The 22,590-nt window shown below is 40.5% G+C and overlaps 1 protein-coding gene across 1 annotated transcript in view; it reads right to left on the reverse strand.

The window, feature by feature from the left end:
- The window catches only part of LOC142760614 (elongator complex protein 3-like), a 32,125-nt gene extending 10,309 nt beyond the window's left edge, over positions 1–21,816 (reverse strand). Inside the window, exons 1-4 of the mRNA XM_075863803.1 lie at positions 21,694–21,816; positions 20,706–20,805; positions 12,395–12,533; positions 1,840–1,910 (exon numbers count right to left, since the gene is read on the reverse strand). Of these exons, the coding sequence (XP_075719918.1) occupies positions 1,840–1,910; positions 12,395–12,533; positions 20,706–20,805; positions 21,694–21,715 (332 nt within the window). The 5' untranslated portion in view covers positions 21,716–21,816. The remainder of the gene's footprint in view (positions 1–1,839; positions 1,911–12,394; positions 12,534–20,705; positions 20,806–21,693) is intronic.
- Between the last annotated feature and the right edge of the window lie 774 nt (positions 21,817–22,590).

Raw genomic sequence — 22,590 nt, forward strand, 5'->3', positions numbered from 1 at the left:
TGTACACAGTGACACCACAAGCAGAATAGTGAGTGCAGCTCTGGAGTATAATACAGGATAAGTAATGTAACGTATGTACACAGTGACTCCACCAGCAGAATAGTGAGTGCAGCTCTGGAGTATAATACAGGATAAGTAATGTAATGTATGTACACAGTGACACCACCAGCAGAATAGTGAGTGCAGCTCTGGACTATAATACAGGATGTAACTCAGGATCAGTATAGGGTAAGTTATGTAATGTATGTACACAGTGATTCCACCAGCAGAATAGTGAGTGCAGCTCTGGAGTATTATACAGGATGTAACTCAGAATCAGTACAGGATAAGTAATGTAACGTATGTACATAGTGACTCCACCAGCAGAATAGTGAGTGCAGCTCTGGAGTATAATACAGGATGTAACTCAGGATCAGTACAGGATTAGGGTATGTGCACACACACTAATTACGTCCATAATTGACGGACGTATTTCGGCCGCAAGTACCGGGCCGAACACAGTGCAGGGAGCCGGGCTCCTAGCATCATACTTATGTAAGGTGCTAGGAGTCCCTGCCTCGCTGCAGGACAACTGTCCCGTACTGAAAACATGATTACAGTACGGGACAGTTGTCCTGCAGCGAGGCAGGGACTCCTAGCATCGTACATAAGTATGATGCTAGGAGCCCGGCTCCATGCACTGTTCGGCCCGGTACTTGCGGCCGAAATACGTCCGTCAATTACGGACGTAATTAGTGTGTGTGCACATACCCTAAGTAATGTAATGTATGTACAGTGACTCCACCAGCAGAATAGTGAGTGCAGCTCTGGAGTATAATACAAGATGTAACTCAGGATCAGTACAGGATAAGTAATGTAACGTATGTACACAGTGACTCCACTAGCAGAATAGTGAGTGCAGCTCTGGAGTATAATACAGGCTGTAACTCAGGATCAGTACAGGATAAGTAATGTAATGTATGTACACAGTGACTCCACCAGCAGAATAGTGAGTGCAGCTCTGGAGTATAATACAGGATATAACTCAGGATCAGTACAGGATAAGTAATGTAATGTATGTACACAGTGACTCCACCAGCAGAATAGTGAGTGCAGCTCTGGAGTATAATACAGGCTGTAACTCAGGATCAGTACAGGATAAGTAATGTAATGTATGTACAGTGACTCCACCAGCAGAATAGTGAGTGCAGCTCTGGAGTATAATACAAGATGTAACTCAGGATCAGTACAGGATAAGTAATGTAACGTATGTACACAGTGACTCCACTAGCAGAATAGTGAGTGCAGCTCTGGAGTATAATACAGGCTGTAACTCAGGATCAGTACAGGATAAGTAATGTAACGTATGTGTAACGCTGGACATAACATTTAAGCCGTTTGCATATCTCCAAGATCCAGCGTGGATACTTGGGACATTTTTTTGCATGTGAAAGTGGGGAGAATAAGAGATATATGATCCAAATTAGAATGCGGCCCAGTAAAAGAGGAAATATGTTCTGGGCATACTGTTCTATCCTGAGCAGGCCACCACAGCTATAACAGGACTTCAGGTCACATCTGAGTCTGTCGCCAGCCCTCGATCCCAGACAGTTACTCCCCTGCATGTCTCTCCTATGAAACTTTGTGGTGGGGAGCTAAAGCAATGGACATATACTAAAAAAAAAAATACAGCTTTGGACATTCTGACAGGTCCCTTTAAGAAATACATAGTAGCCAAGTGCAGCATTTAGGAGGTCACTATACAATCTGCATGCAGTGATTAGAATTACATGTAATAGCCCATGAAAAAAAAAAAACTATAATCAAACACAAAGATGTAACACAGAACATTGCACTTACACACAGATGTTCCCGGTGAAGTTAATGTGAGGACATCGGTGAGGCTTACACATAACAGCGACCACAGCAATCTGCAAGAGAACAAGAGCCGTGTACACAGAGGAAAAATGTCCAGAAACTGTTCATAACCTTCATATCCATGAGGGGGCAGTACTATAGTGGATATATTCTTGTATATAGGGCAGTATTATAGTAGTTATATTCTTGTATATAGGAGCAGTATTATAGTAGTTATATTTTTGTATATAGGAGCAGTATTATAGTAGTTATATTCTTGTATATAGGGGGCAGTATTATAGTAGTTATATTCTTGTATATAGAAGTAGTATTATAGTAGTTATATTCTTGTATATAGGGAGCAGTATTATAGTAGTTATATTCTTGTATATAGGGGGCAGTATTATAGTAGTTATATTCTTGTATATAGGAGCAGTATAATAGTAGTTATATTCTTGTATATAGGGGGCAGTATTATAGTAGTTATATTCTTGTATATAGGAGCAGTATTATAGTAGTTATATTCTTGTATATAGGGACAGTATTATAGTAGTTATATTCTTGTATATAGGAGCAGTATTATAGTAGTTATATTCTTGTATATAGGAGCAGTATTATAGTAGTTATATTCTTGTATATAGGGGGCAGTATTATAGAAGTTATATTCTTGTATATAGGAGGCAGTATTATAGTAGTTATATTCTTGTATATAGGAGGCAGTATTATAGTAGTTATATTCTTGTATATAGGGCAGTATTATAGTAGTTATATTCTTGTATATAGGGGGCAGTATTATAGTAGTTATATTCTTGTATATAGGGGGCAGTATTATAGTAGTTATATTCTTGTATATAGGGGGCAGTATTATAGCAGTTATATTCTTGTATAGAGGAGCAGTATTATAGTAGTTATATTCTTGTATATAGGGGGCAGTATTATAGTAGTTATATTCTTGTATATAGGGAGCAGTATTATAGTAGTTATATTCTTGTATATAGGAGGCGGTATTATAGTAGTTATATTCTTGTATATATAGGGGCAGTATTATAGTAGTTATATTCTTGTATATAGTAGGCAGTATTATAGTAGTTATATTCTTGTATATAGTAGGCAGTATTATAGTAGTTATATTCTTGTATATATAGGGGCAGTATTATAGTAGTTATATTCTTGTATATAGTAGGCAGTATTATAGTAGTTATATTCTTGTATATAGGGGCAGTATTATAGTAGTTATATTCTTGTATATAGCGGCAGTATTATAGTACTTATATTCTTGTATATAGGGGGCAGTATTATAGTAGTTATATTCTTGTATATAGGGGCAGTATTATAGTAGTTATATTCTTGTATATGGGGGGCAGTATTATAGTAGATATATTCTTGTATATAGGAGGCATTATTATAGTAGTTATATTCTTGTATATAGGGAGCAATATTATAGTAGTTATATTCTTGTATATAGGAGCAGTATTATAGTAGTTATATCCTTGTATATAGGGGGCAGTATTATAGTAGTTATATTCTTGTATATAGGAGGCAGTATTATAGTAGTTATATTCTTGTATATAGGAGCAGTATTATAGTAGTTATATTCTTGTATATAGGGCAGTATTATAGTAGTTATATTCTTGTACATAGGAGCAGTATTATAGTAGTTATATTCTTGTATATGAGGCAGTATTATAGTAGTTATATTCTTGTATATAGGAGCAGAATTATAGTAGTTATATTCTTGTATATAGGAGCAGAATTATAGTAGTTATATTCTTGTATATAGGGGGCAGTATTATAGTAGTTATATTCTTGTATATAGGGGCAGTATTATAGTAGTTATATTCTTGTATATAGGAGCAGTATTATAGTAGTTATATTCTGGTATATATAGGCAGTATTATAGTAGTTATATTCTGGTATATAGGAGCAGTATTATAGTAGTTATATTCTGGTATATATAGGCAGTATTATAGTAGTTATATTCTGGTATATAGGAGCAGAATTATAGTAGTTATATTCTTGTATATAGGGAGCAGTATTATAGTAGTTATATTCTTGTATATAGGGGCTGTATTATAATAGTTATAGTCTTGTATATAGGGGCAGTATTATAGTAGTTATATTCTTGTATATAGGGGCAGTATTATAGTAGTTATATTCTTGTATATATGGGGCAGTATTATAGTAGTTATATTCTTGTATATAGGAGCAGTATTATAGTAGTTATATTCTTGTATATAGGGGGCAGTATTATAGTAGGTATATTATTGTATATAGGAGCAGTATTATAGTAGTTATATTCTTGTATATAGGGGGCATTATTATAGCAGTTATATTCTTGTACATAGGGGGCAGTATTATAGTAGTTATATTCTTGTATATAGGGGGCAGTATTATAGTATTATATTCTTGTATATAGGGGGCAGTATTATAGTAGTTATATTCTTGAACATAGAGGCAGTATTATAGTAGTTATATTCTTGTATATAGGGGCAGTATTATAGTAGTTATATACTTGTATATAGGGGGCAGTATTATAGTAGTTATATTCTTGTATATAGGGGCAGTATTATAGTAGTTATATTCTTGTATATAGGAGCAGTATTATAGTAGTTATATTCTTGTATATAGGAGCAGTATTATAGTAGTTATATTCTGGTGTGTATATATAGGCAGTATTATAGTAGTTATATTCTTGTATATAGGGGGCAGTATTATAGTAGTTATATTCTTGTATATAGGGGCAGTATTATAGTAGTTATATTCTTGTATATAGGCGGCAGTATTATAGTAGTTATATTCTTGTATATAGGGGAAGTATTATAGTAGTTCTATTCTTGTATATAGGGGGCAGTATTATAGTAGTTATATTCCTGTACATAGGAGCAGTATTATAGTAGTTACATTCTTGTACATAGGGGCAGTATTATAGTAGTTATATTCTTGTATATAGGAGGCAGTAATATAGTGGTTATATTCTTGTATATAAGGGGCAGTATTATAGTAGTTATATTCTTGTATATAAGAGGCAGTATTATAGTAGTTATATTCTTGTATATAAGAGGCAATATTATAGTAGTTATATTCTTGTATATAGGGGCAGTATTATAGAAGTTATATTCTTGTATATAGGGGGCAGTATTATAGTAGTTATATTCTTGAATATAGGGGACAGTATTATAGTAGCTATATTCTTGTATATAAGGGCAGTATTATAGTAGTTATATTCTTCTATATAGGGAGTAGTATTATAGTAGTTATATTCTTCTATATAGGGAGCAGTATTATAGTAGTTATATTCTTGTATATAGGGGCAGTATTATAGTAGTTATATTATTCTATATAGGGAGTAGTATTATAGTAGTTATATTCTTGTATATAGGGAGCAGTATTATAGTGGTTATATTCTTGTATATAGGGGGCAGTATTATAGTAGTTATATTCTTGTATGTTAGGGGGCAGTATTATAGTAGTTATATTCTTGTATATAGGGGGCAGTATTATAGTAGTTATATTCTTGTATATAGGGAGCAGTATTATAGTGGTTATATTCTTGTATATAGGGGGCAGTATTATAGTAGTTATATTCTTGTATGTTAGGGGGCAGTATTATAGTAGTTATATTCTTGTATATAGGGGCAGTATTATAGTAGTTATATTCTTGTATATAGGAGCAGTATTATAGTAGTTATATTCTGGTATATATAGGCAGTATTATAGTAGTTATATTCTGGTATATAGGAGCAGAATTATAGTAGTTATATTCTTGTATATAGGGAGCAGTATTATAGTAGTTATATTCTTGTATATAGGGGCTGTATTATAATAGTTATAGTCTTGTATATAGGGGCAGTATTATAGTAGTTATATTCTTGTATATAGGGGCAGTATTATAGTAGTTATATTCTTGTATATATGGGGCAGTATTATAGTAGTTATATTCTTGTATATAGGAGCAGTATTATAGTAGTTATATTCTTGTATATAGGGGGCAGTATTATAGTAGGTATATTATTGTATATAGGAGCAGTATTATAGTAGTTATATTCTTGTAAATAGGGGGCATTATTATAGCAGTTATATTCTTGTACATAGGGGGAAGTATTATAGTAGTTATATTCTTGTATATAGGGGGCAGTATTATAGTATTATATTCTTGTATATAGGGGGCAGTATTATAGTAGTTATATTCTTGAACATAGAGGCAGTATTATAGTAGTTATATTCTTGAACATAGAGGCAGTATTATAGTAGTTATATTCTTGTATATAGGGGCAGTATTATAGTAGTTATATACTTGTATATAGGGGGCAGTATTATAGTAATTATATTCTTGTATATAGGAGGCAGTATTATAGTAGTTATATTCTTGTATATACGGGGCAGTATTATAGTAGTTATATTCTTGTATATAGGGGCAGTATTATAGTAGTTATATTCTTGTATATAGGAGCCGTATTATAGTAGTTATATTCTTGTATATAGGAGCAGTATTATAGTAGTTATATTCTGGTGTGTATATATAGGCAGTATTATAGTAGTTATATTCTTGTATATAGGGGGCAGTATTATAGTAGTTATATTCTTGTATATAGGGGCAGTATTATAGTAGTTATATTCTTGTATATAGGGGACAGTATTATAGTAGTTATATTCTTGTATATAGGGAGCAGTATTATAGTAGTTATATTCTTGTATATAGGGGCAGTATTATAGTAGTTATATCCTTGTATATAGGCGGCAGTATTATAGTAGTTATATTCTTGTATATAGGGGCAGTATTATAGTAGTTCTATTCTTGTATATAGGGGGCAGTATTATAGTAGTTATATTCTTGTACATAGGAGCAGTATTATAGTAGTTATATTCTTGTACATAGGGGCAGTATTATAGTAGTTATATTCTTGTATATAGGAGGCAGTAATATAGTGGTTATATTCTTGTATATAAGGGGCAGTATTATAGTAGTTATATTCTTGTATATAAGAGGCAGTATTATAGTAGTTATATTCTTGTATATAAGAGGCAATATTATAGTAGTTATATTCTTGTATATAGGGGCAGTATTATAGAAGTTATATTCTTGTATATAGGGGGCAGTATTATAGTAGTTATATTCTTGAATATAGGGGACAGTATTATAGTAGCTATATTCTTGTGTATATAAGGGCAGTATTATAGTAGTTATATTCTTCTATATAGGGAGTAGTATTATAGTAGTTATATTCTTCTATATAGGGAGCAGTATTATAGTAGTTATATTCTTGTATATAGGGGCAGTATTATAGTAGTTATATTCTTCTATATAGGGAGTAGTATTATAGTAGTTATATTCTTGTATATAGGGAGCAGTATTATAGTGGTTATATTCTTGTATATAGGGAGCAGTATTATAGTGGTTATATTCTTGTATATAGGGGGCAGTATTATAGTAGTTATATTCTTGTATGTTAGGGGGCAGTATTATAGTAGTTATATTCTTGTATATAGGGGGCAGTATTATAGTAGTTATATTCTTGTATATAGGAGCAGTATTATAGTAGTTATATTCTTGTATATAGGGGGCAGTATTATAGTAGTTATATTCTTGTATATAGGGGGCAGTATTATAGTAGTTATATTCTTGTATATAGGGGGCAGTATTATAGTAGTTATATTCTTGTATATAGGGGCAGTATTATAGTAGTTATATTCTTGTATATAGGGGGCAGTGTTATAGTAGTTATATTCTTGTATATAGGGGGCAGTATTATAGTAGTTATATTCTTGTATATAGCGGCAGTATTATAGTAGTTATATTCTTGTATATAGGGGCAGTATTATAGTAGTTATAGTCTTGTATATAGGAGCAGTATTATAGTAGCTATATTCTTGTATATAGGGGGCAGTATTATAGTAGCTATATTCTTGTATATAGGAGGCAGTATTATAGTGGTTATATTCTTGTATATAGGGGGCAGTATTATAGTAGTTATATTCTTGTATATAGGGGCAGTATTATAGTAGTTATATTCTTGTATATAGGGGACAGTATTATAGTAGTTATATTCTTGTATATAGGAAACAGTATTATAGTAGTTATATTCTTGTATATAGGGGCAGTATTATAGTAGTTATATCCTTGTATATAGGCGGCAGTATTATAGTAGTTATATTCTTGTATATAGGGGCAGTATTATAGTAGTTCTATTCTTGTATATAGGGGGCAGTATTATAGTAGTTATATTCTTGTACATAGGAGCAGTATTATAGTAGTTATATTCTTGTACATAGGGGCAGTATTATAGTAGTTATATTCTTGTATATAGGAGGCAGTAATATAGTGGTTATATTCTTGTATATAAGGGGCAGTATTATAGTAGTTATATTCTTGTATATAAGAGGCAGTATTATAGTAGTTATATTCTTGTATATAAGAGGCAGTATTATAGTAGTTATATTCTTGTATATAAGAGGCAGTATTATAGTAGTTATATTCTTGTATATAGGGGCAGTATTATAGAAGTTATATTCTTGTATATAGGGGGCAGTATTATAGTAGTTATATTCTTGAATATAGGGGACAGTATTATAGTAGCTATATTCTTGTATATAAGGGCAGTATTATAGTAGTTATATTCTTCTATATAGGGAGTAGTATTATAGTAGTTATATTCTTCTATATAGGGAGCAGTATTATAGTAGTTATATTCTTGTATATAGGGGCAGTATTATAGTAGTTATATTCTTCTATATAGGGAGTAGTATTATAGTAGTTATATTCTTGTATATAGGGAGCAGTATTATAGTGGTTATATTCTTGTATATAGGGGGCAGTATTATAGTAGTTATATTCTTGTATGTTAGGGGGCAGTATTATAGTAGTTATATTCTTGTATATAGGGGGCAGTATTATAGTAGTTATATTCTTGTATATAGGGGCACTATTATAGTAGTTATATTCTTGTATATAGGGGCAGTATTATAGTAGTTATAGTCTTGTATATAGGAGCAGTATTATAGTAGTTATATTCTTGTATATAGGGGGCAGTATTATAGTAGTTATATTCTTGTATATAGGAGGCAGTATTATAGTAGTTATATTCTTGTATATACGGGGCAGTATTATAGTAGTTATATTCTTGTATATAGGGGCAGTATTATAGTAGTTATATTCTTGTATATAGGAGCAGTATTATAGTAGTTATATTCTTGTATATAGGAGCAGTATTATAGTAGTTATATTCTGGTGTGTATATATAGGCAGTATTATAGTAGTTATATTCTTGTATATAGGGGGCAGTATTATAGTAGTTATATTCTTGTATATAGGGGCAGTATTATAGTAGTTATATTCTTGTATATAGGGGACAGTATTATAGTAGTTATATTCTTGTATATAGGGAGCAGTATTATAGTAGTTATATTCTTGTATATAGGGGCAGTATTATAGTAGTTATATCCTTGTATATAGGCGGCAGTATTATAGTAGTTCTATTCTTGTATATAGGGGCAGTATTATAGTAGTTCTATTCTTGTACATAGGAGCAGTATTATAGTAGTTATATTCTTGTACATAGGGGGCAGTATTATAGTAGTTATAGTCTTGTATATAGGAGCAGTATTATAGTAGTTATATTCTTATATATAGGAGCAGTATTATAGTAGTTGTATTCTTGTATATAGGGGCAGTATTATAGTAGTTATAGTCTTGTATATAGGAGCAGTATTATAGTAGTTATATTCTTGTATATAGGAGGCAGTATTATAGTAGTTATATTCTTGTATATAGGGAGCAGTATTATAGTAGTTATATTCTTGTATAATGGGGCAGTATTATAGTAATTATATTCTTGTATAGGGGGCAGTATTATAGTAGTTATATTCTTGTATATAGGGGAAGTATTATAGTAGTTATATTCTTGTATATAGTGGCAGTATTATAGTAGTTATATTCTTGTATATAGGGGGCAGTATTATAGTAGTTATATTCTTGTATATAGGGAGCAGTATTATAGTAGTTATATTCTTGTATATAGGGGGCAGTATTATAGTAGTTATATTCTTGTATATAGGGGCAGTATTATAGTAGTTCTATTCTTGTACATAGGAGCAGTATTATAGTAGTTATATTCTTGTACATAGGGGCAGTATTATAGTAGTTATATTCTTGTATATAGGAGGCAGTGATATAGTGGTTATATTCTTGTATATAAGGGGCAGTATTATAGTAGTTATATTCTTGTATATAAGAGGCAGTATTATAGTAGTTATATTCTTGTATATAAGAGGCAATATTATAGTAGTTATATTCTTGTATATAGGGGCAGTATTATAGAAGTTATATTCTTGTATATAGGGGGCAGTATTATAGTAGTTATATTCTTGTATATAAGGGCAGTATTATAGTAGTTATATTCTTCTATATAGGGAGTAGTATTATAGTCGTTATATTCTTCTATATAGGGAGCAGTATTATAGTAGTTATATTCTTGTATATAGGGGCAGTATTATAGCAGTTATATTCTTCTATATAGGGAGTAGTATTATAGTAGTTATATTCTTGTATATAGGGAGCAGTATTATAGTGGTTATATTCTTGTATATAGGGGGCAGTATTATAGTAGTTATATTCTTGTATGTTAGGGGGCAGTATTATAGTAGTTATATTCTTGTATATAGGGGGCAGTATTATAGTAGTTATATTCTTGTATATAGGAGCAGTATTATAGTAGTTATATTCTTGTATATAGGGGCAGTATTATAGTAGTTATATTCTTGTATATAGCGGCAGTATTATAGTAGTTATATTCGTGTATATAGGGGCACTATTATAGTAGTTATGTTCTTGTATATAGGGGCAGTATTATAGTAGTTTATATTCTTGTATATAGGAGCAGTATTATAGTAGTTATATTCTTGTATATAGGGGGCAGTATTATAGTAGTTATATTCGTGTATATAGGGGCACTATTATAGTAGTTATATTCTTGTATATAGGGGCAGTATTATAGTAGTTATAGTCTTGTATATAGGGAGCAGTATTATAGTAGTTATATTCTAGTATATAGGGGCAGTATTATAGTAGTTATAGTCTTGTATATAGGAGCAGTATTATAGTAGTTATATTCTTATATATAGGAGCAGTATTATAGTAGTTGTATTCTTGTATATAGGGGCAGTATTTTAGTAGTTATAGTCTTGTATATAGGAGCAGTATTATAGTAGTTATATTCTTGTATATAGGAGGCAGTATTATAGTAGTTATATTCTTGTATATAGGGAGCAGTATTATAGTAGTTATATTCTTGTATAATGGGGCAGTATTATAGTAATTATATTCTTGTATAGGGGGCAGTATTATAGTAGTTATATTCTTGTATATAGGGGAAGTATTATAGTAGTTATATTCTTGTATATAGTGGCAGTATTATAGTAGTTATATTCTTGTATATAGGGGGCAGTATTATAGTAGTTATATTCTTGTATATAGGGAGCAGTATTATAGTAGTTATATTCTTGTATATAGGGGGCAGTATTATAGTAGTTATATTCTTGTATATAGGAGCAGTATTATAGTAGTTATATTCTTGTACATAGGGGGCAGTATTATAGTAGTTATATTCTTGTACATAGGAGGCAGTATTATAGTAGTTATATTCTTGTATATAGGAGCAGTATTATAGTAGTTATATTCTTGTATATAGGAGCAGTATTATAGTAGTTATATTCTTGTATATAGGAGCAGTATTATAGTAGTTATATTCTTGTATATAGGGGCAGTATTATAGTAGTTATATTCTTGTATATAGGGGCAGTATTATAGTAGTTATATTCTTGTATATAAGGGGCAGTATTATAGTAGTTATATTTTTGTACATAGGGGGCAGTATTATAGTAGTTACATTATTGTATATAGGGGCAGTATTATAGTAGTTATATTCTTGTATATAGGAGGCAGTATTATAGTAGTTAGATTCTTATATATAGGAGCAGTATTATAGTAGTTATATTCTTGTATATAGGAGGCAGTATTATAGTAGTTATATTCTTGTATATAGGGGGCAGTATTATAGTAGTTATATTCTTGTATATAGGGGGCAGTATTATAGTAGTTATATTCTTGTATATAGGGGCAGTATTATAGTAGTTATATTCTTGTATATAGGGGCAGTATTATAGTAGTTATATTCTTGTATATAGGAGCAGTATTATAGTAGTTATATTCTTGTACATAGGGGGCAGTATTATAGTAGTTATATTCTTGTACATAGGAGGCAGTATTATAGTAGTTATATTCTTGTATATAGGAGCAGTATTATAGTAGTTATATTCTTGTATATAGGAGCAGTATTATAGTAGTTATATTCTTGTATATAGGGGCAGTATTATAGTAGTTATATTCTTGTATATAGGGGCAGTATTATAGTAGTTATATTCTTGTATATAGGGGCAGTATTATAGTAGTTATATTCTTGTATATAGGGAGCAGTATTATAGTAGTTATATTTTTGTACATAGGGGGCAGTACTACTCTTCAGCCTTGGAATGGCCATATGGGATCATTACCACCATTTCTCACCCCGCTGGCAGTACGGATGGGCTTCGCCTTTAACTTTGGCACAAGGACTTTACGGTGTTGTTGAGGGACGGCAGCAATGATGTCTACAAGTCGTGGTTGAGCTGATAGACCATACTTGGCGGATGTTTTAGTCTTCAACCTGCATTTTTTTTTAAAAAACTGAACATTAGATAGAGCGGCAAACACCAATTCCTTCAGCAGAAGAGCAGGACTTTTTTTTTTTTTTTAATTATCTGAGACGGCTCAACTCCACATCGTCAGCCTCGGAGTAGCTGCGGGGATAAACACAGAACTCACCGACAAGACATTCTGCACACAAATCCAATTACACAGCACGACGTTGGGCCTTCATCAAACACACAGCACTTTGAACATGTGCCTCCTGATAGCCCGGCTCCGAGCTCCAGCTGTTCCAGTAATACAGACGACCACGGCACTTCCCAAGGTGGCACAGATTGCCATTTACAAAGATTTCGAGAAAAAGGCGAGCGGAGGAGGGATCGGGAGGAAATAAACCTCTGCACGCACAATAAGTCAAATAGCACGCGTGCCCGGCGAGGGCAGAGAAAATATCACCGTCACGTCTCGCCGCCAGAGATGACATCCAGACGACGTGTGATCAGCTCGTCAATGTTTGTATCCCACAGAGGTAACGGACTCAACAATGGAGCGTGAGGTTTGCGAGAGACCCTGCACCTTCCAATATTAGTCTTAAAGTGCCCCCTCTCCTCATATTAGGACACTGCCCCACCACAGGAAACACGGTCATATGATATTGTGGGGATCGGTGACTTGTCCACTCAGCACACTCCTCTCCTGAAATACTCTGTGATGCTGGGGACCCTGGTCCTTTTACCGTAAAGCTCTCTGTCTGTGACCTCCCACGAGATCGGCACGCTCTTGTGCTGAAATACAATGTGCTGCTGGTCACCCATTGATTACAGTTCCTGTATAATTCTACATTTTCTCTGCAAAGAAATGTAGAAATAACAGCAGCTGCACCCCCAGAGATCAGGTCACAATCGGGGGAGCGGACATGTGAAAGGTGGTGGTCTGTGGAAGTGGACACTGTATACAAGTGCAAGCTGGGTTATAAGGCCATTTAAAAAAAAGTTTCACTTTATTTATAATATAAGAAGAAAAAATTTGAAAAACCATGAAATACAGTATGTAAAGCAGAGGCGCCATCTGCTGGTGATAGATGGGAAATAAAGAACAAATATGTAACCGTAGAGGCGCCATCTGCTGGTGATAGATGGGAAATAAAGAGCAAATATGTAATAGTAGAGGCGCCATCTGCTGGTGATAGATGGGAATATAACCAGTATAACTAGACAAGAACAATCCTATTTTGAGGGGTGTGTGATATTGATAGAATTCATTTGCAGAGAATTAATAAAATGACAATTCATAATGACGACCCCTTGTCGATATAGATATGATCCAGACCGGAGAGGCGTTAACAAGCAACGTCTTCTGCTATGGTCGAATAAATGGCGTCCATATAGTACATGATCAGTCAAATTGCATTCACTCAAATGGCCGACCATGTAATACAACATTTCCCCTGCAGTGGGCGCATCTTCCCACAGCAAAATGAGAGGACCTTTGCATTAGAGGGTCTTCGATAAACGCTCTGGCCGCGTCGCACGCGATTTTCACACTTCGGGATTATCACAACTATGACCTAAAAGGAGATTTCCACCTTGGACGATCCTTACTTATTAGAAGCTGGTCACAACGTGTGGCCTTGCTGGGACCCCCAGAGATCAGCTGTGATCTGCAGGAAACCTGGCAGTAAGTGTTACATTTCCCTGCAGCGCCACCACAGGAGAAATGAAGTATTACACAGCGTCCATTCACATCTATGTGTTGTCTGTGTAATGAAGGACACGATACCCGACCGGATATGAGGGATCTGTTGTGTAATGGATCCCATTGACTTACAGGAGGTCCTTGTTGCAGAGATTACTGGTCTGGCCGTCAAAGAGCAACAGAATTGACCTTGTCGCCAGTGTGAACAGAGCCGTAGGATATAAAACCCAACATAAAATGTTATCACAAAATAATCAGCTGTCGCTTACAGATTATAAATCTTTTTGGATTATCAAATGCCGGATTAGAGGAATTTCATTGCATATAACAAAAGCTAAACGATATCATATACAGGTGGTGCTGTCTGCGCGCATTACGGTGTCGGTTCCCCTACAATTATAGGAGGGAACTGCCCAAAGAGCAAATCACAGGTGCTGTGTAAGGTGCGCTGTATGCTACATATGAGCAGCAGCTGTAGTAAAGCGAGAGGTAGTGTCATAAAACATCTCAAGGTAGAATAGTAGTTGCCCATAGCAACCAATCAGGTCGCGGCTTCTGCTGTCCAAAAGGCCTCTGAAAAATGAGAAGTAGAATCTGATTGGTCACCAGGGGCAATCCCATATCATACACACCAGAGCAGATATATATTATGTCCCTACCAGTGAGTGTATATGTATACACACACACACACACACTAACACCATGCAGAGTAGTTGCCCACTCCTTAGGCGCTGTTTACACAGAGTTTTTTTGCAGGCAGAAAATGCCTGGAGAAATCAGCTCCGATTTGTTTTCATTTTTTTTTCACCACAGGCGTTTTTTGACGCTTTTCCGCTTTTTTTGAGGCATTTTTTTTACCTCTTTCTTCAATAGACAAAGGAAAAAACCACGAGCGATTTTTGCCATAAAACGCAACAATAAACGCGACAAAAACCACTGGCGGTTTTTTTTTCCGACTCCTATTGATTTCAATGGTATTTTTGAGGTCGAAAACGCCTCAAGATAGGGCACGTTGCTTCTTTTTCCCGTGAGCGTTTTTTCCACTCACGGGGAAAAAGAAAAAAAACGCCTCCCTATTGAACGGCCACATTGAATTACATAGGTCCGTGTGAAGGCCGCTATTTTGACGGCCGTCACACAGACGTATAACCCGTTCGTCTGAATAAGGCCTAAGACTCATTCTTCTTTACACACAGTTCCCTCCAGCCTCCTCCTATAAACACAGTCCTCTCCAACCTCCTCCTCCTCCTCCTCCTATAAACACGGTCCCATCCAGCCTCCTCCTCCTATAAACACAGTCCCCTCCAGCCTCCTATAAACACAGTCCCCTTCAGCCTCCTCCTCCTATAAACACAGTCCCCTTCAGCCTCCTCCTCCTATAAACAGAGTCCCCTTCAGCCTCCTCCTTCTATATATAGTCCCCTCCAGCCTTCTATAGACTGTCCCCCTCCCCCACCTATAGGTAGTCCCCTTCAGCTTTCTCCTCCACCTATAGGCAGTCCCCTCCAGCTTCCTCCTCCTATAGGCAGTCCCCTTCAGCTTTCTCCTCCACCTATAGGCAGTCCCCTCCAGCTTCCTCCTCCTATAGGCAGTCTCCTCCAGCTTTCTCCTCCTCCTATAGGCAGTCTCCTCCAGCTTTCTCCTCCTCCTATAGGCAGTCTCCTCCAGCTTTCTCCTCCTCCTATAGGCAGTCTCCTCCAGCTTTCTCCTCCTCCTATAGGCAGTCTCCTCCAGCTTTCTCCTCCTCCTATAGGCAGTCTCCTCCAGCTTTCTCCTCCTCCTATAGGCAGTCTCCTCCAGCTTTCTCCTCCTCCTATAGGCAGTCTCCTCCAGCTTTCTCCTCCTCCTATAGGCAGTCTCCTCCAGCTTTCTCCTCCTCCTATAGGCAGTCTCCTCCAGCTTTCTCCTCCTCCTATAGGCAGTCTCCTCCAGCTTTCTCCTCCTCCTATAGGCAGTCTCCTCCAGCTTTCTCCTCCTCCTATAGGCAGTCTCCTCCAGCTTTCTCCTCCTCCTATAGGCAGTCTCCTCCAGCTTTCTCCTCCTCCTATAGGCAGTCCCCTCCAGCTTCCTCCTGCTACTATAGGCAGTCCCCATCAGCTTCCTCTTCCTCCTATAGACAGTCCCCTCCAGCTTCTTCCTCCTCCTATAGACAGTCCCCTCCAGCTTCCTCCTATACACACGAAAGTGTAGGAAGGGAGAAAAAACTGGACCCCAAATTTGCGCTAAAGGAGGCAAATATCCAGCATAATATGAAGTATTACAAAGTGATTTATTGTTGGCTACGCGTTTCAACACTGGAATGGCGTCTTCATCAGGCCTATAGACAGTCCCCTCCAGCCTCCTCCTCCTATAGGCAGTCCCCTCCAGCCTCCTCCTCTTCACAGCCCCCTCCAACCTCCTATAGACCCAGTCCCCTCCAGTCTCTTCCTCCTATAGACCCATAGTCCCCTCCAGTCTTTTACTCCTATAGACCCAGTCCCCTCCAGCCTCCTCCTAAAGAACCACAGTCCCCTCCAGCATCCTCCTATAGAACTAGTCACCTCCAGCCTTCTCCAATAGAACCACAGTCCCCTCCAGCCTCCTCCTATAGAACCAGTTCCCTCCAGCCTCCTCCTATAGAACCACGGTCCCCTCCAGCCTCCTCTTATAGAACCAGTCACCTCCAGCCTTCTCCTATAGAACCACAGTCCACACCAGTCCCCTCCAGCCGCAGCCTCCACCTATAGAACCAGTCCCCTCCAGCCTTCTATAGAACCACGGTCCCCTCCAGCCTCCTCTTATAGAACCAGTCACCTCCAGCCTTCTCCTATAGAACCACAGTCCACACCAGTCCCCTCCAGCCGCAGCCTCCACCTATAGAACCAGTCCCCTCCAGCCTTCTCCTATAGAACCACAGTCCACACCAGCCTCCTCCTATAGAACCAGTCCCCTGCGGCGGCCTCCTCCTCCTCCTATAGAACCACAGTCCCCTCAAGCCGCCTCCTCCTCCTATAGAACCACAGTCCCTTCCAGCCCCCTCCTCCTATAGAACCACAGTCCCCTCCAGCCGCCTCCTCCTCCTATAGAACCACAGTCCCCTCCAGCCTCCTCCTCCTATAGAACCACAGTCCCCTCCAGCCTCCTCCTATAGAACCAGTCTCCTCCAGCCTCCTCCTATAGAACCAGTCTCCTCCAGCCTCCTCCTATAGACAGTCTCTTCCAGCCTCCTCCTCCTATAGACAGTCTCTTCCAGCCTCCTCCAGCCTATAGACAATCTCCTCCAGCCTCCTCCTCCTATAGACAATCTCCTCCAGCCTCCTCCTCCTATAGACACAATCTCCTCCAGCCTCCTCCTCCTATAGATACACAGCCTCCAGCCTTCTCCTCCTATAGACATACAGTCCTCTCCAGCCTTCTCCTACTATAGACACACAGTCCCCTCCAGCCTTCTCCTCCTATACACCGTCCCCTCCAGCCTCCTCCTATAGAACCACAATCCCCTCCAGTCTCCTCCTCGTATATAACCTCCAGCCTTCTCCTCCTATAGACACACAGTCCCCTCCAGCCTCCTCCTCTTCCTATAGACAGCCCCCTCCAACCTCCTACAGACACACAGTCCCCTCCAGCCTCCTCCCTCTTCCTATAGGCAGCCCCCTCCAACCTGCTATAGACCCAGTCCCCTCCAGTCTTTTCCTCCTATAGACCCAGTCCCCTCCAGCCTCCTCCTCCTCCTATAGAACCAGTCCCCTCCAGCTTCCTCCTCCTCCTCCTATAGAACCACAGTCCCCTCCAGCCTCCTGCTATAGAACCAGTCACCTCCAGCCTCCTGCTATAGAACCAGTCACCTCCAGCCTTCTCCCATAGAACCACAGTCCCCTCCAGCCTCCTCCTATAGGACCAGTCCCCTCCAGACGCAGCCTCCACCTATAGAACCAGCCTTCTCCTATAGAACCACAGTTCCCTCAAGCTTACTCCTCCTCCTATAGAACCCTAGTTCCCTCCAGCCGCCTCCTCCTCCTATAGAACCGTCCCCTCCAGAAACCGCCTCCTCCTATAGAACCACAGTCCCCTCCAGCCTCCACCTATAGAACCAGTCCCCTCCAGCCTCCACCTATAGAACCACAGTCCCCTCCAGCCTCCTCCTCCTCCTATACACAGTTCCCTCCAGCCTCCTCCTCCTATACACAGTTCCCTCCAGCCTCCTCCTCCTATACACAGTCCCCTCAACCTCCTCCTATAGAACCAGAGTCCCCTCCAACCTCCTCCTATAGAACCACAGTCCCCTCCAGTCTCCTCCTCCTTCTATAGGCAGTCCCCTCCAGCTTCCTCCTCCTATAGACAGTCCCCTTCAGCCGCCTCCTTCTCCTAAAAACAGTCCCCTTATCCTATAGAAAATCCCCTGCAGCCTCCTCCTATAGACACACAGTCCCCTCCAGCCTCCTCTTCCTAGACAGTCCCTCCAGCCTCCTCTTCCTAGACAGTCCCTCCAGCCGCCGCCTTACTCCTACAGACTGTCCCCCCCAGCCTCTTTCTATAGACGGTTCACTCCAACCTCCTCTAGACACAGTCCCCTTCCATCTTCTCCTACTATAAAACACACAACCCCCTCCAGCCTCCTCCTCCTATAGAAACAGTCCGCTCCAGCCTCCATCCTTCTTCTCCTAGACAGTCCCCTCCATCCTTCTCTTCCTAGACAGTCCCCTCCATCCTTCTCCTCCTAGAGACAGTCCCCTCCATCCTTCTCCTCCTAGAGACAGTCCCCTCCATCCTTCTCCTCCTAGAGACAGTCCCCTCCATCCTTCTCCTCCTAGAGACAGTCCCTCCATCCTTCTCCTGCTACAGTCCCTTCTATCCTTCTCCTCCTAGAGACAGTCTCCTCCTCCTATAGACAGTCCCCTCCATCCTTCTCCTCCTAGAGACAGTCCCCTCCATCCTTCTCCTCCTAGAGACAGTCCCCTCCATCCTTCTCCTCCTAGAGACAGTCCCCTCCATTCCTTCTCCTCCTAGAGACAGTCCCCTCGGCCTCCTCCTGTAGACAGTCGTCCCCCCCAGCCTCCTCCTGTAGACAGTCGTCCCCCCCAGCCTCCTCCTGTAGACAGTCGTCCCCCCCAGCCTCCTCCTGTAGACAGTCGTCCCCCCCAGCCTCCTCCTGTAGACAGTCGTCCCCCCCAGCCTCCTCCTGTAGACAGTCGTCCCCCCCAGCCTCCTCCTGTAGACAGTCGTCCCCCCCAGCCTCCTCCTGTAGACAGTCGTCCCCCCCAGCCTCCTCCTGTAGACAGTCGTCCCCCCCAGCCTCCTCCTGTAGACAGTCGTCCCCCCCAGCCTCCTCCTGTAGACAGTCGTCCCCCCCAGCCTCCTCCTGTAGACAGTCGTCCCCCCCAGCCTCCTCCTGTAGACAGTCGTCCCCCCCAGCCTCCTCCTGTAGACAGTCGTCCCCCCCAGCCTCCTCCTGTAGACAGTCGTCCCCCCCAGCCTCCTCCTGTAGACAGTCGTCCCCCCCAGCCTCCTCCTGTAGACAGTCGTCCCCCCCAGCCTCCTCCTGTAGACAGTCGTCCCCCCCAGCCTCCTCCTGTAGACAGTCGTCCCCCCCAGCCTCCTCCTGTAGACAGTCGTCCCCCCCAGCCTCCTCCTGTAGACAGTCGTCCCCCCCAGCCTCCTCCTGTAGACAGTCGTCCCCCCCAGCCTCCTCCTGTAGACAGTCGTCCCCCCCAGCCTCCTCCTGTAGACAGTCGTCCCCCCCAGCCTCCTCCTGTAGACAGTCGTCCCCCCCAGCCTCCTCCTGTAGACAGTCGTCCCCCCCAGCCTCCTCCTGTAGACAGTCGTCCCCCCAGCCTCCTCCTGTAGACAGTCGTCCCCCCCAGCCTCCTCCTGTAGTAGACAGTCGTCCCCCCCAGCCTCCTCCTGTAGTAGACAGTCGTCCCCCCCAGCCTCCTCCTGTAGTAGACAGTCGTCCCCCCCAGCCTCCTCCTGTAGTAGACAGTCGTCCCCCCCAGCCTCCTCCTGTAGTAGACAGTCGTCCCCCCCAGCCTCCTCCTGTAGTAGACAGTCGTCCCCCCCAGCCTCCTCCTGTAGTAGACAGTCGTCCCCCCCAGCCTCCTCCTGTAGTAGACAGTCGTCCCCCCCAGCCTCCTCCTGTAGTAGACAGTCGTCCCCCCCAGCCTCCTCCTGTAGTAGACAGTCGTCCCCCCCAGCCTCCTCCTGTAGTAGACAGTCGTCGTCCCCAGCCTCCTCCTGTAGACAGTCCCCCCCCCAGCCTCCTCCTGTAGACAGTCCCCTCCATCCAGCCTCCTCCTGTAGACAGTCCCCTCCATCCAGCCTCCTCCTGTAGACAGTCGTCCCCCGCCAGCCTCCTCCTGTAGACAGTCGTCCCCCCCAGCCTCCTCCTGTAGACAGTCCCCCCCCCCAGCCTCCTCCTGTAGACAGTCCCCCCCCCCAGCCTCCTCCTGTAGACAGTCCCCCCCCCAGCCTCCTCCTGTAGACAGTCCCTTCCAGCCTCCACACTTGTTGCAGCTCTTACTTGTTCAGGTTGACGTCCTTGCCTTGCTCATGAGCCTCTAGGAGTTGTGTGATGACCTCGGCAATGGTCTTCATCATCAGCTCGGCCTGGCTGACGTCTCCTGTGGAGAATACAAGACGCACAGTAATAACCAGGAGATAAGGATTTCTCCACAACGTCTCACATGTGGACGGGACATTCAGGAGGATCTGATCCTAATGTGCAGGGGAAATTCTTTAATCCGGAACATCTGATAATGCGGAACATCTGATAATGCGGAACATATCAAGTCACCCTGGTGCCAGATCATTGTGGCCTTATATAAATAATCAAACGTTATGCATCTTTCTAATATACTTTAGTGCTTCAACTCCTCGCCATTTTCAAGGCCTCTGCTTGCCGTCAGTTAACGGGCACCTTCCTATTTACATTCAATGGCTAAAATCCTGGACAAACCTAATGCATCTCACAGCTGAGCGTTTGTTCCAATGTATCCGGTCTAGACAATCCTGTGAGCAGAATCCATCATCAGCACAAATCACTCTCCTGTTCTGATATTTTGTTTCAATGTATCAGTGCAGGTAAAACGTATCTACTGCTGTTAACCTGACTTTAGCTCAAAGAGGGTTGTCTGGACTGGATACAATTGTAACAAAACCTCAGCTGTGAGCTGAAAGGTGTGGACCGGAGTTCAGCCTCTGGATTGAAACAAGAACGTTTCCATTCACTGACAGCAAGCAGTGGTCTTTAAATTAGCAAGGCATTGAAACATGAAGCGTATTAGAAAGGACTTGTTGCTGTATATTGCAGCTTGTGTTGTGTACATCTATGATCTGAAACTTGTAGTGATCCAGATGTAGTGAGACTACAACTCCCAGTGTGCCCTGACAGCCTAACATGCTGGGAGTTGTAGTTTAGCATCTTCTGGAGAGACACATATGTAATACGGGCAAATGACATGTCACCCGGAGTTCAGACCGCTACACGTGACTGTTGCTGCGGTTCTCACCCTGTTTTTTCTTGGGCTTCATCTTCGGGTGTTTCCGGTGTACGCAGCGCACGAGCTCTCGGTATCCGCGGCTCCGCTGTCAGTTTCCGGACTGTATGGAAGGCGGAGAGGGACAAACCATGTGGAGGCGCAGCTACGGACGGCGTGTGACGAGGGACATACTAAACAGAAAGCGAAGCTGAGCGTCACATAGTAATACAGACAGCTCAGCACAAATAGCCTGTCCTGTTCTTCATGCTGCATTTACAGGTGGAGTTGTCTTCTGTGTACATAAGAGCTGCCCTCAAATACTGCACACAAAACCCGGAGTGACACTGTAAGAATACTATCAGTCAGAGTGCCCCCATGAATAGTATCAGTCAGAGTTCCCCCATGAATAGTATCAGTCAGAGTTCCCCCATGAATAGTATCAGTCAGCGTTCCCCCATGAATAGTATCAGTCAGAGTGCCTCCATGAATAGTATCAGTCAGAGTACCCCCATGAATAGTATCAGTCAGAGTGCCTCCATGAATAGTATCAGCCAGAGTGCCTCCATGAATAATATCAGTGAGAGTGCCTCCATGAATAGTATCAGTCAGAGTGCCCCCATGAATAGTATCAGTCAGAGTGCCTCCATGAATAGTATCAGTCAGAGTACCCCCATGAATAGTATCAGTCAGAGTGCCTCCATGAATAGTATCAGTCAGAGTGCCTCCATGAATAGTATCAGTCAGAGTTCCCCCATGAATAGTATCAGTCAGAGTTCCCCCATGAATAGTATCAGTCAGAGTGCCCCTGTGAATAGTATCAGTCAGAGTGCCTCCATGAATATTATCAGTCAGAGTGCCTCCATAAATAGTATCAGTCAGAGTTACACATAAATAGTATCAGTCAGAGTTCCCCCATGAATAGTATCA

Source organism: Rhinoderma darwinii, chromosome 4 (assembly GCF_050947455.1).
Source record: "Rhinoderma darwinii isolate aRhiDar2 chromosome 4, aRhiDar2.hap1, whole genome shotgun sequence".
NCBI lineage: Eukaryota > Metazoa > Chordata > Amphibia > Anura > Rhinodermatidae > Rhinoderma > Rhinoderma darwinii.